Source organism: Pelobates fuscus, chromosome 1 (assembly GCF_036172605.1).
Source record: "Pelobates fuscus isolate aPelFus1 chromosome 1, aPelFus1.pri, whole genome shotgun sequence".
In the NCBI taxonomy this organism is placed as follows: Eukaryota; Metazoa; Chordata; class Amphibia; order Anura; family Pelobatidae; genus Pelobates; species Pelobates fuscus.
The window spans coordinates 421,022,934-421,039,234 of record NC_086317.1 but is presented as its reverse complement, the minus strand read 5'-3'; the positions used below and the strand labels follow the sequence as shown (position 1 = coordinate 421,039,234).

General features: G+C 40.1%; 1 protein-coding gene across 1 annotated transcript in view; it reads left to right on the top strand.

The window, feature by feature from the left end:
• Positions 1-353: 353 nt before the first annotated feature.
• The window catches only part of RACGAP1 (Rac GTPase activating protein 1), a 22,736-nt gene continuing 6,788 nt past the window's right edge, over positions 354-16,301 (top strand). Inside the window, exons 1-10 of the mRNA XM_063444833.1 lie at positions 354-562; positions 4,261-4,349; positions 5,843-6,045; positions 6,127-6,266; positions 9,752-9,821; positions 9,959-10,012; positions 10,098-10,175; positions 11,794-11,908; positions 12,273-12,394; positions 12,477-12,641. Of these exons, the coding sequence (XP_063300903.1) occupies positions 4,265-4,349; positions 5,843-6,045; positions 6,127-6,266; positions 9,752-9,821; positions 9,959-10,012; positions 10,098-10,175; positions 11,794-11,908; positions 12,273-12,394; positions 12,477-12,641 (1,032 nt within the window). The 5' untranslated portion in view covers positions 354-562; positions 4,261-4,264. The remainder of the gene's footprint in view (positions 563-4,260; positions 4,350-5,842; positions 6,046-6,126; positions 6,267-9,751; positions 9,822-9,958; positions 10,013-10,097; positions 10,176-11,793; positions 11,909-12,272; positions 12,395-12,476; positions 12,642-16,301) is intronic.

Below are 16,301 nucleotides of genomic sequence, written 5' to 3'. Positions count from 1 at the left end.
CATTGAATACAATGGGATCGCCATAATATGGTTGAAAGCTTTTACTTCCTAGTTTAGCCCAAGCTCATTGCAGTAACTGTTATTTGTAATAAATTCACAAACCTAAAACTCTATTTAATTTATTTTAAATCTTTTTTTTTTTTTTGGTATAATTTATTTGCATTAACAATAGACTCCATTTGGAGGAGGTGGGTAACTGCACTGAAGCTCCACCATAGCATGTAAACAGGATTATATACACAGTGTCAAAATAAACACTGCTGCAGCCAGACAGTGCGTGTCACATGACTGACCCTCCAATGACGTCACCCCCTCTAAATCCCAATGAGTCAGCCTCTCCGCGTTCTCAACCCTCCGATAGTGTCTACGTCACCGCGTTTCCCAGTCGGAAAAAACGTCTTGTGGGGGCGGAGCCACGAATTCAAACTTGGGCGCGAGGAGGGGAAGAGGAAACGGTTGGACGGAGCGAGAAGGAGCCGGAGACAGAGCGAACCGGTATCCGAGCGGGGGGTCTCTCATACATGTCCTGTCCGGCGAACTGACCGATACCCACCCACGGCCGGTAAGTCGCTGTGTGAAGCATGGTCGGTAATTGCTGAACACAGACCGGTCAATGTAGCCTTGTCAGCCATGGCTGCCCAGTGTTTCACTATCACTCCTAACACCCTCAGACAGCAGGCATGACCTGCTGCAAGGCTGGCCTCCCCCACTGATAGGACCACCACTCTCATGATGCTCTGAGTACCAGCATTTAGTCTGGTTAAACATCATGGCGGCTCCAGTTTAGTTGTGACCCAGTATGAGGAGGGGGTGTCTGTACAATGCTGGTCTTACAATAAACCTCCCACTGTGCGAAAGATAAGTCTGTACCTGTGTCTGAGGTAATAAAATGATTAAACATTCTGTATGGCCAAAAATGGTGGAGCCACATCCACCATGGTGTCTACATACTAAGCCCTGCAGGCTGAAGAAAGCACTGGTTCAGGGGTCTCTGCATTTTGGTAGAATTTGGGGGTAATTGAAGGTAGACCCTTTTAACCTGTCTTTGGTTCCTGCTGACTTCATGTGTCAAGGGCTGCATGGGTGGTGTACACACCAAGTCTGTGGGAGATAACCCGACAGAGGGGCCCTCCATGTTAGATCATGTAATAAGTTGCTGTAAACCCCTATTTTGAGAATAAATGCCTCTTACCATCAGCCTTTTGCAGGTGACTGTTTATTACAAGACAATATCTACGTAATACATTGTAGACCTCAGTGTTGTACTCTTGTGCATTCACTAGAATACAGAACTGATGTGGACTCCTGGGATTTTAAGCATCAGCAGTAAGTAAAACTTATCTACCGCACAGCCACCACACACAATCTGCATAATCACCAATAGGGTATTTACAAATTATGCAAAGAACCCAGAAGGTGACATCTCTTTTAAAGGAACCCTATTGTCACCCAGACTGAATGAAGTGGATTGGGTGCAGTGGTCCTGTAACTGTGTTTTTGGCACTTTCAGCACAAGTATTTAAACATTTCATGTCTTTCTGTATATATCTGTTCATAAATAAACTAATTTGCACCTAAACTAAGAAGCCCATGTATTCTTCAGGGCGTTTGTTGTCACATGAAACAAGCTTCAGTGTCTTTCGGTACTATGTATTGGATCCCGTCGTCCCTAGCCAACAAACTGTTGAGTTGGGGACCGGTATATGAGGTCAGGGCGGTGGTACCAGTTCCACCTAAAGTATGGGCTTGAACCCTTGTAATTACGTATGATTTGCAGAGAAATATGTAGATTGGATGGTTCCCCTTTAGACGGAGATAAGGGGAAACTCCCAATCCGACTGGTATTTGAAAAAGAACACTAGTTGTACAAAAAATATATATATACCTTGGGTAAGTACCAAAAAGAAGTAAGAAAGGTATTTATAGGGAAAGCATAGTAACACTAGATAAATATGTATCCTAGCCTAAACAGTGATACACTGTAACTTTATTGAAAAAAAAAAAAAAAACTGTAGAGAGGATACAATATAACTGTGTCCAAGATATGCTTGAGGCCCTTGGGAAAAACTCCCCTTTAGTGAAGTGGAGAAAATCTCAGTATCCGAATGACAATGAAGGCATTAGAGTGCTAGGATATAGAGATAAATTACTATTGAGTAATCCACAAAAAGGAGAGAAAAACAATTTGATACCTTAAATACATATAGAAGTTAGATAGATGGGGTAGTAGGGACAGTATAGCATAGTCTAAAAAGAGGTGCCCAGGCTGACCCTTGGTAGAGAGTCTGGGGTAACTTATGGTAAGAACGAGGGATAGTAGGGTAGAATATAGACAGTAGTATCCACATGTGGATACTACTGTCTATATTCTACCCTACTATCCCTCGTTCTTACCATAAGTTACCCCAGACTCTCTACCAAGGGTCAGCCTGGGCACCTCTTTTTAGACTATGCTATACTGTCCCTACTACCCCATCTATCTAACTTCTATATGTATTTAAGGTATCAAATTGTTTTTCTCTCCTTTTTGTGGATTACTCAATAGTAATTTATCTCTATATCCTAGCACTCTAATGCCTTCATTGTCATTCGGATACTGAGATTTTCTCCACTTCACTAAAGGGGAGTTTTTCCCAAGGGCCTCAAGCATATCTTGGACACAGTTATATTGTATCCTCTCTACAGTTTTTTTTTTTTTTCAATAAAGTTACAGTGTATCACTGTTTAGGCTAGGATACATATTTATCTAGTGTTACTATGCTTTCCCTATAAATACCTTTCTTACTTCTTTTTGGTACTTACCCAAGGTATATATATATTTTTTGTACAACTAGTGTTCTTTTTCAAATACCAGTCGGATTGGGAGTTTCCCCTTATCTCCGTCTAAAGGGGAACCATCCAATCTACATAAGCTTCAGTGTCTTTCTCCTCCACCAAAAGATTAGCCTGAGTGCAACACCTCTTTGTTGTATCTCAAACTTATTAACAGGTGCCTTCATTGTATGTGTTTTTTGTTTTGGAGTGTGACATTTTGCATACAGATGTGACCTTTCTTGGTGGGAAAGCTATATTTGCCTCCGTTGTTCAAAGAAACAATCCACATAGCAATTTTATTTTGAATAAATCACTATTTATTAGACACACCACCAGTGAAAACAATTGTTATTTATATATGCTGGCATGCGGTGTATATCTTTAAAAAAAAAAAAAAAAAGCCTGCAAAGGAATATATTCATTGGGCTGCAGCATTCTATTCCTAGTTTTTTTGTGGAAACATGCTTTCTCTAAATTCTCCAGTAGCAGAGATGTTTTTAGCAATTATTCTCCCTTTTAGCATATTTTCTGAGAGCAAATGGAGTCATCATATTACTTCTACCTGGCGTTACGAGTCAGGATGCCACATGTGAATAAGAGTGCTACAGATTTGTTGCTGTTGTCTGCCTCTCAACCTACTGGTTACAATCTGGGAAGCTACCTAATAATTGTTATGGGTAATGTTTTTGTTTTAAACAACTTTAAATGTATTCATCTTGTTTGCAATAAATTTCATTTTTTAGATGATGGAAACATCCTAAATATGTCCAATCTTCTTCTTCTTTTTTTTTTTAATGGACCGTTGCAAGTGTAGCCAAGGGACACTAGTCACCAGAACTACAGCTTATTGTTTGTTCTGGTGAGTATAATCATTCCCTTCAGGCTTTTTGCAGTAAACACTGTTGTTTCAGAGAAAATACAATGTTTACATTACAGCCTAGGGATACCTCGACTGGCCACTCCTCAGATGGCTTCTAGAGGTGCTTCCTGGGGCTGCACATTGTGCAGCACTGCCATTCAGTGTCTCCACCCTCTGCATGGAGACCCTGAACTTTCCTCATTGAGATACAGTGATTCAATGCATCTCTACGAGGCCAGGGCTGTTTTTGGCTTGTGCTGGCTCTGCACCTGATCTGCCTCCATAACAGTCTCGGCCAATACAATGCTTTCTTATGTGAAAGCATTGTTATTGGCTTTTGTTTAACACTACTGATTAAGTCAGCCAAGCAGGCAGATCAGGGACAGAGCCAGCAGCAGCAGACTGGAATACAAGTAAGACTTTACTATATTTAGGTGAGCTAGATGGTGTTTTTAACACTATAGGATCAGGAATACATGTTTGTGTTCCAGACCCTGTAGTGCTCCCTTAACACTTTTTTTTTTTCTAAACGAGTTTTAAACCGTGTGAAATCTACCACTGTTTTATCAATTTTCTTTTTCTTCAAGGAACATGGCGGCCTCAATGATGAACCTGCGTAACCTTTTTGAGCAGTTAATGCGGCAGGCGGAAGTACTTAATGAGGGAATAGAACCACGTAAGTTTCTGAATTGCTTCATGCCTATTTTTACTTTCTATGCAGTTTACACATATAGGGAAAGTGAAAAATAATGTAGAACTTTTACCAGGGTTTTCTTGTTAATAGGTTACTACAAGCATTAGACCTATTACATCCTGCTGTAGTTGTTGTGATATTAGGAGTACCTTGTCCTACTCCTTGGTATTGGGGCAAACTGATCAGCAACAGTTTGCTGTCTTAGCATCCCTGGTGATGCACTTCTACAGAGCTGCAGAAGCCGATTCAGTTGCTATTCATTGTCTGAGCGTGCCATCTGACCGTTCTCAGCCAATTAATGGCACACTATGTGTGACAATTTGCACATAATTGACATTAGTAAGTCCAGAACTCTTGTAGCTCGCTAATGCTGTCGGAGGTGTGGTTACCCATCCAGCTGCAGAGGATAAGCTCCCTATGTGCAGTTTTATACTGAAATGCTGAACATTAAGACTCCAGGAACCATGACCACTTCAAATTTTTACCCTAATACGTTGTTCAGTTTTCTTTTCCTGTTTTATTCGTGCAATAAACAAATATTTTTTTTAGTATTCACTATATGGCCTTTTTTTATTTAAATATATAAATGTATTATAACCTCACTGTTATTCTATGTCTTATTCTGCCAAATGTAGCACATGTTGAAATTGATTATTTATTTTTTAAACGACCCACAACTATTTATATTTTTACCAACTGACATGCCTTCCACTCACAACTATCCTATGATTGAGTTTTACTCACCAGTAGAGAAATATTGCAAGTTTAACACTGGCTTATGAGAAGATATATTTAGAGCAAAACCTCCTTGTGTATTCTTTCTGAGTGAACTCAGCATTTGTAAATCTGTGTAAATATGTCTCTTCCTAGCTGTCTGATAGAACAAGGTCCAGGAGGCAATGTCTCCTATAAAATATACCAGTCTGACTCATCTCTGACCTAACTGAACCTTGGGGAGGTCAATGCACTAATTGCATTTGCGTTATTTGTTAGTGGAGAACTAATGTAGAAGAGAGACATGGTGAGGCACAAATTTGGGACTTAACAGGTTTATCAGTGTATTCATGTGTTCATCTCCTTTAACACTGTAAAGTTGTCTTTAAAAATATCTATATTCATGCTTAATGTGAATATGTACAGTATGTTTCTTTACTGATCAATCATTTCCTCCAGAGTTATGTCTAGCCAGTCATAATTCTAAGTTTAAATCAATATTGATATATCATTAATATCCGGATGTGTGAGCTGTGGACGTCTTTATCATGAAAGAAATTTTAACTGGAAGTGGCAGCAATGTTAGTTCAAATAGTTTTTTCCTGAGGGGTAATTGATTTGTTTTAGAATAAAAAGCACTTTGCTTTGATGGTAAGGCCAGTAGTAATAGCTCACCTGGGGATTTGTTTAGTAAATCGAACTGTCTTGATGTTTTTTGGTTCCTAAATGTGTGGAAACAATTGCTTGCGTCTCTACCATAGAGTTCATTCAGCTGGCAAAAAATTTTGAAGACTTTCGCAAAAAATGGCAAAAAGCAGAGCACGAGCTAGTAAAAAGCAAAGAGATAATGATGAAGACTGAAACCGAGCGCAGCGCACTGGAAGTCAAGCTAAAGCATGCTCGGAATCAGGTGGATGTGGAGATTAAGAGGAGGCAGCGTGCAGAGGCAGAATGTGAAAAACTGGTGAGTGCAGAAACATGACATGTGAAGCTTGTTAATTATTTTCCCATGTGTCATTGGTGACTTTCCTTTCCTTCTCATTAGGAACGGCAGATTCAGCTCATCCGAGAGCTGCTGGTAGCTGATCCATCATGTAGTATTCAGCTTAGTGAGCAACAGAAAAGTGCCTTGGCTTTCCTCAACAGCAAGACTCGCATGTCCAATGATGGCAATGGCACAAGAAGGTAAGACTGACCTAACAAACATATTCACAATGTTTTAAGGTGACACGTGTGAACTGCCTTAAGAATCGCATTCTAATAGAGGGCAGTATGGATATTAATGTGTCTCTACCTCTTACTGTAATCTTTGTATTGGATGATGGTCATCATACTGTTTCAATTCTAAAATTTATCAAACATTACCAAAGTCTATTTATTTAAATGGATCATAATCCAGTTGCAGGTGGCCATTCCATTCTAACTTCCTGTCTATCATTGTTAACTTTTCTATTATTTAAATATAGTTTATAGAAGAGATGAAATCTGAAAAAGTTTTTATGTTCACCATCCCATTTTCATGTTGTACCTAGACTTCACCCAATCAAATACATTGCTCTTTAATCCAATACACTGCACTCTCTTCCCCCCCAATCCCCCCTCCCTCCGTCAAATTGAGTGCCCCTCACTCAAGTTTTTATATATATATATATATATATATATATATATATATCTATATATATCTCTATATATATCTCTATATATATCTCTATATATATCTCTATATATATCTCTATATATATCTCTATATATATATATATATATATATCTCTATATATATATCTCTATATATATATATATCTCTATATATATCTCTATATATATATATCTCTATATATATATATATCTCTATATATATATATCTCTATATATATATATCTCTATATATCTATATATATATATATATATATATATATATATCTCTATATATATATATATCTCTATATATCTATATATATATATATATCTATATATATATATATATATATATATATATATATATATATCTCTATATATCTCTATATATATCTCTATATATATATATATCTCTATATATATATATATCTCTATATATATATATATCTCTATATATCTATATATCTTTATTTTTGTTGTGCATGTGAAAAAAGATGGTTTAATATACAAATATGTCAGAGGTTCGTCAGATATAAACAGTTGTACTTGGAAATCAGCCCATTTTTGTTAGGAGATAACCATAGCGCAGATTTAGGTAGACTTTACTAAAGGTTTAAGTAACTGGTGAGGTCAGCCGCTAGATAAGTAATGCGTGATATACCACCAGGTTGTGGCCAGCTTGCTTTGGCATAGTTAGTGACATTAGAGTGGCAAAGTTAGATGACTTGAAACACAAAGTGAAAATTAAAATAACCTTAAAGCTTGGTGAGCTGTAACTGTGTGGATAGCCTTAAAATGGGTAATTGATGCTGCTTCAGCTGATACCACCGGTTTCATGTTTTACGGCCAAGGGGAGCTTTTGGACTTGCAATTCCAGTCAGACAGACATACTGGTGTGATAAGTGACTTCTATCTTACCTGCTGTTGGCATAATAGGAGTTTGCCTCCTTGAATTATTAAGCTTCACTTTTTCAGATGATCGTTTAAGGCTCACTTGTTAAGATACTAGGGGTGTCTTGTGGCTAAGAAGAAAATTAAATTAAGAAAAAGAAAAATGATCATGCAGCTCACTTGGTGTGTGAGGTTAAAGCTGGTGCTGTAGTTGACTGACAGGCTATGCATGTTAAATGCGAACTTCTATGCTGCGCTGTACAGTAAGCATCATGGAAATTGCTTAGTAAGGTAAACCATTGTACAGTCATTCTCATGGCAAAAGTTTGTAAAGAAAGGAAAACGTTAAGATCATGTAAAGATAACCTAGGTAGAACATAAATGCAGTGTGAGTGTCAGCCTGCCCTCCTCAGGGTCTCTGCTATCTGAGTCTCTAATAGGATCTTCTAATTTGAGTGATGAAAGCCTTTGAATCGTCTTGTTTGACTAGCTAGGGAGTGGGGGTTTTGTAGTGCCACACTTTCAGGCAAGGAAGCATCGCCTGTTTGGTCATGTACTTCAGATCTAAGCTGAGAAGAAATTTTATTATGTTGGAGAGATTGCTAATAGGGAAGTGTGGAATTCTTCCTAGGGTGCAACCCAATCTCCGGACCGGTCCCTATATGCTGGACTAGGTCTCTAGAGGGGTATGTTCTGTCTAGGGGCCATATTCCTTGTCTAGTGTTTGGCTAGGTGTGTATGCCCCTTGGAGTATAAGGACAGTGGTGCTGTTGAAGCCAAAAGTGCACCGTGACTGATAAGGCCTGGAGCAATCGGTCTGTGACCCATTGGTCTGTATGAGATTGGACATTAATACCACTGCTCGAGGTCGGTGGTGTGCATCACCAAGTAGACATTCAACAGTGTGGGTTTGTTAAAACCTTGAAATATAAAGGGAACACAAATCAAAATGTTGGCGTCCAGGTGATTCCCGGTAATAAGCTGCTCATGTTAGAGTGGTGGCAGCTGCATATTCTCAAAGTGGTAATGTGAGTTTCCCCTTAGTGCAGTCAGGACCGTAGTTTTGTTTGACCTGTTTCTGAAGCGGACTACCAGGTCCCTGGAGGTTGTGTTTAGAGCTTTCAGAGCTTTGATGGGGTTGGGTTTGTGGAATTGTCCCTTTAGCCTTTCTGGGTTGTAGTAAGGCCCCCCCACCAAGCGCCTCACAAAGTGTGGCAGTTCCGCGTCAGGGATCTCCTCCGAAACACCACGCTCTTTAGATTATTTTGCACCGGGAGTCTTCCTGGGCAGCAAACCGGCGCTCGTGAAGCTGTTTTTTTGTGCTGTAGTTCCTGCACTGCTTGCTGGAGCGACTTTGTGTTGGGTGTTCTCTGTTGTGGTGACTTCGAGTGTCCCGATGCGGCCTGTAAGGCCGAGATATTTCCCTGGAGTAATGCCAGCATCTCCTGTAGTATTGATTTTGTCACCGGAGATGTCTGGGCACTGTGTTCTCCATTGGGGTCTCTCTGGTGCCAGCGGGTACTCCTGTTTGACTCCAAGTGAGTTGTCGTCTGAAAAATCTGAGCAGCCGCTGGAGCGGGTGGCCATCTTGGGGCCCAGTGGCACCATGTGCTTGCCACCATAGATCACCGATTGTTAGCCCTGGGCTTGTCTGGTCTGGTCTGGCCTTCTTGGTTTTGCGTCCCATCTTGGTCTTGGTGACAAGGGGATCTCCCAAAACATTGTAAGTGCGGTAATATAGGCAGTATTCCCCGATTTTAGCTGTTGTTGGGAGCTCTAGGATCGTGCGACCAATCGCTGCAGCAGCCAACGCCCCCTCCCTCAAGTTAATAGTGCCCCTCCCTCAAGCCCCTTACAATATGCTGTCCGTCCTCCAGCCCTGCTCAAGCAGGCCAGATGCTCCTCTGACACTGCGAGCAGGAGGGAAGGGGAGTGGCCTCTCTGGTCTGCTCAGCACACACAGCCACTCTGCCCTCAATAAAATGTTTATTGTGGGCCGCATGTTTGACTTGCTTGGCCTATCCCATCTTCCTTTCACCTCACTAGATGGAAATGCACAATTTTTGAAATGGGGCAATAATGATGAAATAAATGTCAGATCTAATTTCACATTTTTGATTTATTGTATTCCCTACTTTATTTAGATTGTCTACAATTGATGAGTCTGCATCTATTCTCTCTGACATCAGCTTTGACAAGACAGATGATTCATTGGTAATGTAAAATTGTATGTTGTACTGTAACTTTTTTTTTCTTGAATAATCATATATTCAGAACATAACACATTTACAGAGCACAGCAGTGAATGTATCATCTTTAACATGTTTTGATTTTATTTATTTTCACTATAGGACTGGGATTCCTCTCTTGTGCGAAATGTGAGGTTGAAAAAAAGGGAGAAACGGGTATGTTTTAGTTTCAGATACTTTAATCTCATACAGGATATATTCCTTCCTTATTAAAATTCTCTGTATGCTCTGTTCCTTTTAGAGGTCCTCCAGACATCACATAGAAGGACCCCCTGTTCCTTCAAAGAGAACACGTTCGTTTGGACTAGCAATAGATCCGGTATGTCTTACTGGAATATTCTGTGTGCCCTACATTGGCTGTAGAGAGAAAAAAAATTCCAGTTTCCATAAATGTGCTGAGATCATACTTTTCTTTATGCTGCATGTTTTGTTTACTCCCATGTGCTGCCATGCATTTCTGTATTGGCAAAGCTTATGCACCATTTTATTCAGTTGTGCAAAATAGTAGGAATTTGGAAATATTTACCAGTAATCCTTCGCGTGACAAACTAGCATCTTCTGTTTCATCCCTGTTAGGCATTTTCCAGTCAGTTTTCTGTGTATAGATGTGTGTGTATATATACTCTCATGTGTAATTACATATTATTGAGAGGATTTCAGGTTTCAGTTAGTTTAAAAAAAAAAAAAAAAAAAAAAAAGTGAACATCTTAAGAAACCTGATATGACTTAAATAGAGGGAAAGGGGGACTTAATCTCTTTAAGGACAAATTACATGTAAAGAGACTTGCTTAATAATCCTATTGTCATTAAAGGACCACTAGAGTGCCCGGAAAGCATACTTGTTTTCCTGGCTCTATAGGGTCCTTGGGTCACCCTCAGGGCCCCCCTCCCGCTGGGCTCTAGGGTAAGGAAGGGGTTAATCCCTTACCTTTTTTCCAGTGCTGGGCTCCTTCGGCGGTGGGGGGGGACTCTACTCCTCCTTTCCAGTCATCGGCTGCGCATGCGCGGCACGAGCCGCGCGCATTCAGCCAGTCTCATAGGAAAGCATTCTCAGTGCTTTCCTATGGACGCTGTGAAATTCAGTGAGCAGCGCCTCTAGCGGCTGTCAATGAGAGCCACTAGAGGCTGGATTAACCCATATGTAAACATAGCAGTTTCTCTGAAACTGCTATGTTTACAGCAGAAAGGGTTAATCCTAGATGGACCTGGAACCCAGGCCACTTCATTAAGCTGAAGTGGTCTGGGTGCCTATAGTGGTCCTTTAAGGGATAAAGAAATATGGAGCGTATATAAATAGAAGATGAAAATTGTTTCCATTGTCAAATTTGTATTCCATATAGGCGCTCTTCCCTTTACAACGTTCGTTGGATGCCATTCTCGGCATTGTCTGGATCGCTCTTCAGCATAACCGTTACAATTTAACTGACCATTAATGCATAAAACAATATGTGGTTAGATGTTTAAATCCAGTGTCTATAAAATCATAGTCAGGATCCCAAACTGCCTCCTTGTGTAGTGAAGCCACATGTGTCACTAAGATGATTCTTATGAATTATTTTTGTTGTTGCTGCAAAATGTTTTATATATTCCTACTGAATGTTCGTGAACAGTTCTAAATTTTGAATGTGTCATCAAGCTCATACCATTATGTAATTTTAGTCCATTTCAAAAATATTAAATTCCAAGAAGTCGTTGATGTAATACTGACGAAAATGGTAGTGCACTTGTCTTAAAACATAGCCTCTTTAAAAGGCTTTTATTAATTTTTTTTTGGATACCCAGTAATACACTTTGCAAATGTCAGAATTCAATTTGCAGTTGACTTAAAACATTTATTTACAAGGAGTAATTTATCTTCTGTTTTGTTTGGGTTACTCACCTATATAAAATCAGTGTTGAAAATAATTTTGACTTTATCTCCATTTGCACTTTTTCAGGCTAATGACTCCATTGTAGCAAAAACGACTGTTACTGTTCCAAATAATGGAGGCCCAATTGAAGCTGTGTCTACCATTGAAACTGTACCATACTATACACGGAGTCGTAAAACTGGTGAGTTTGGCTGTCTTTCTAGTGTTTGTTCTATATAATGGACAAGCAATTCTCAATATTGCTCTAATTCTCATCCAGACAGGTGGCAAAATATATCAGAAGGCCTTTTCTTCAAATATTTCTAAAATCATTTACATAACATTTACAAGCTTGCAGTGGGCATATGAAAGTTAATAAAAGTGATCAAATAAAAGAAGTGAGACTCTGCTCATAAAAGTTTTTTTTTTTTTTTTTTTTTTGTTTGTTTGTTTTGAGGAACAGGATCCTCTTATTTTGGTCTGTACAGTATGAGTGTTCTGGTCAATATGATCAGTATTAAACCTGTGTAATTTTATTGGAATTATAATTTTTCTCCTCCTTTCAGCCCAATTACAGCCATGGAGTAGCGATTCCAGCTTAATGAGCAGGCAACTGGATGGTGACACAGACATCTGCAGAACTCCACAAGGTGCAGGGATGCGGCTACATGAATTTGTGTCTAAAACGGTATGGGTTTTCAAGTAATTTATTTATTTTTCTCCTCTTCCCCTTTGTCATTCTTAATTTGTTTATTTTTATTAATGTGCAGGTGATAAAACCAGAGTCTTGTGTCCCATGTGGAAAAAAAATCAAATTTGGCAAACTTTCCTTGAAGTGTCGTGACTGTCGTGTTGTATCACACCCAGAGTGTCGTGACAGATGTCCCCTTCCTTGTATTCCCACTTCAGGAAGCACCCCTATGCGAAATGGAGAGGTACTTTTTCATTTCAAGCTTTGTCTGTTTTCAAGTTTTATTCATTTTCTTGTTAAAAAAATATATATATATATATATATATATATATATATATATATATATATATATATACACACACACACTCCTTTTTCTACCCTTCCCTTACCTTTTGTCACTATACCACACTCTCCATAGCATGTAAGCGCATGGCCCTCAACCCCTTTGTTGCTGTCTGTTCAACTCCTCTGGTTACAGATACATGTTTGTTAGTCCACCCATTATACAGCGCTGTGGAATCTGTTGGCGCATTATAAATAATTGTGTGTATGTATATGTGGATTAATCTCATAAGAGCAAGCATTAGGCTGCTAGAGTAGGACCTGCCAAGAATGGGGTACTTTGATGCATTTTGCAGGCTTATGCAATGTATGATCATATAATGTAACCAAACCCCCATTATTTTTTTACTTAGGTGAGGTGTTTTTAAATAGTACTATTTCGGATTTGAAATCACTGTTTAGTTAATAAGCGAGTGCACTGGTTTGTGTATTTTGTATGTGTATGCATGTTGTGAATCAATTTATACTTTATAATTGCATCGGATCTTGATAAGAGGTGCCAAAATTAAAATGCAGACAAGCGCTAAATTAACAAGTAGTTTGAGGCGCTTTAAATGTCATGTACTTAATGGATACATTACCAATATAATCTGCTCTAATCACCAGTTTGGTAAGTTATAAAAAAGGCCATGTAACATTTTCTTATGTAGACTCAATGAAAAAAAATTGCTGTACATCCAAGCTGCAGCTGTAAAACATGGGTTGTTGCTCTTTTGTTTCTCACATGATATCTGGGGGGGGGGGGGGGGGGGACGACTTACTGTCCTCCCCACCCCTGGGCGGCGGGTGGGGGCCATAATGGTAATAAGGGGGGGGGACGACTTACTGTTCTCCCCCACCCCTGGGCGGCGGGTCGGGGCCATAATGGTAATAAGGGGACGACTACTTACTGTCCTCCCCCACCCCTAGGGGGGTAGGTAGGGGCATTTTTATTTGGGTGGGGGGTGGGAGACTAGGGTCTTGGGGACCCCTAGTCACCTTGATGGGGGGGAATTGACCCAGTGCCCCCAGTAGGTCCGCCGCCATGGGGTGGGGGCTGGGGGGGAGGACAGTAGGTCCCGGTCCCCCCCTCATTACCATTATGGCCCCCACCTGCTCACTGTTTAGTGGACATGCCCCTACTCGCGGTATAGCGAGTAGGGGCATTGGGGAGATTTTAATCTCCCTTATGCTATTATGGGGGTCATATTGACCCCCATAGAGTGAGGGGGGGGGAACTGGGGGGCTTATGAAGTGGTGGGGAGCACAGCTCCCTGCCGCTTCTGTCTTTACATATTACAAGGAGGGAGCTGCACGCCGGTAGCTCCCTCCTTGTAATAAACCGAACAAACGAACACTGATATTCGGTGTTTGTTTGATTTTTTTCGATTCATTAGTCTGTCTGAATGAATAGGTGAAATTCCCGTTCGCATGTCCAGGTGTTTCACTGGGTATGTGCGGGAATCTCAGTCTGTCTACTGTGGGCAGATGACGTGTCTCACAAGGACTTCACCTACCCACACAAAGATGGCGGCGCCCTGAATAAAGATCGGGGCAGAAGATAAAAAAAATAGGTATTGTGGGGGGGCTTAGGGGCATTTGGGGGTGACTAGGGGGTCGATTGGATGTAGTGGAGGCGGGAGAGGGTGGTTAAAAAAAAAAACAGGATTAGGCATGACAGTGCCGCTTTAAGTGGTCTATCCGATTGTCCATTGCGGGACAGTGCAGGCTGTTTTACTGTGAGATTGATGGTGACAGTATACCAGGGTACTCATCCAGTGAAGCTTTTCCTCACGTATGAGTCCGGCTGAGAGAGACAAGTTTTTTGTGGAACACTATATGTTGCTATGTTTCCAAAAGTCAGAGAAATGCACCCACTTTTTGTGATTCATTCCATTGCAATCTAAAACATATTGGTGTTTATTTAAAGAAACATTATAGCGTTTATGAATACATACCCGCTTGGTGTGTCCAACTCAGTTTGCCATAAAAGTTTTTAAATAGTTTTACACTTTTTTTTTTTTGCAGCGCCAAGTTCTATTCACCTCTCCACTTCCTGCAATGTCAGAGGAGGCATGGCCTCCTTTGCGATGGTCCACCCCAATGCTTTTCAAAGTGGTGCATTGCGGGACTTAATGCACATGCATATAAGCACACTTCCTTATAGGACAGCATGTGACCGGTTTACTCGGTCAGAGCAGAAGCACCTCTAGTGGCTGTCAGCATGGGGTGGACTTAAACAAAACCTGCAATATTTTATATTGTTTGGTTAAAATGACAGGGGCAGTACGTTAAAGATCAAATCAAGTGTTTGATAAATTTGTATATCTGTCCCTGTCCAAATTGGTTATGTTGCGTGCACGATTCCTGAAATAATTCACACCAGACACAAGTTTCCAGGTTGATGAAAAACTCGTGAATGCTTTATTCTGGCAGCAGGAAGCCCCTTATAAAGCAGAAATACATTATATGCATAATTATAGATAACAGAGAATATACTTCAACAACTGGTTAAAAGTTAGGAGGTCTTTTCTAATACCATCCCACTGGGCGTGGTGTCATCAGCATCATACAGCTCTTCCTACACATTCCGGCTCCATCTTGGTTACACGATGGGAGGGGGAGTGAGCAGTTACTGAACAAAGGAGGGTTGGGGGGGAAGCATTTACTGAACACAGCCAGGTTAACACAATGAATAATGAGCACAGAGTAAATAGACATTTACTTATTCTAATATTCTGTCCACAACACACTGCACCCAGACCACTTCATTGGGATTGAGTGGGCTGTAAGACTATAGTGTCCTTTTTAACCCCTTAAAGGGACACCTGAACAACTTTAGCTTAATGAAGCAGTTTTGGTGTATAGAACACGCCCCTGCAGCCTCACTGCTCAATCCTCTGCCAGGAGTTAAATCCCTTTGTTTATGAACCCTAGTCACACCTCCCTGCATGTGACTTGCACACCCTTCCATAAACACTTCCTGTAAAGAGAGCCCTATTTAGGCTTTCTTTATTGCAAGTTCTGTTTAATTAAGATTTTCTTATCCCCTGCTATGTTAATAGCTTGCTAGACCCTGCAAGAGACTCCTGTATGTGATTAAAGTTCAATTTAGAGATTGAGAGACAATTATTTAAGGTAATTACATCTGTTTGAAAGTGAAACCAGTTTTTTTTTTTCATGCAGGCTCTGTCAATCATAGCCAGGGGAGGTGTGGCTAGGGCTGCATAAACAGAAACAAAGTGATTTATCTCCTAAATGACAGTGAATTGAGCAGTGATTGCAGGGGAATGATCTATACACTAAAACTGCTTTATTTAGCTAAAGTAATTTAGGTGACTATATAGTGTTCCTTTAAGGACCAAACTTCTGGAATAAAAGGGAATCATGACATGTCACACATGTCATGTGTCCTTAAGGGGTTAAAGTGACGTCAGTATAGTTATTGTATGGTACACCAATACCTTATAGCATCTTTGGCCAATATGAATATACAATACAGTTAAATCAAAGAAACGGAAGGACTATCAAGATTGCTTTAAATTAACACTGTATGCATTATAGCAACTTAATCTTGTTGAAG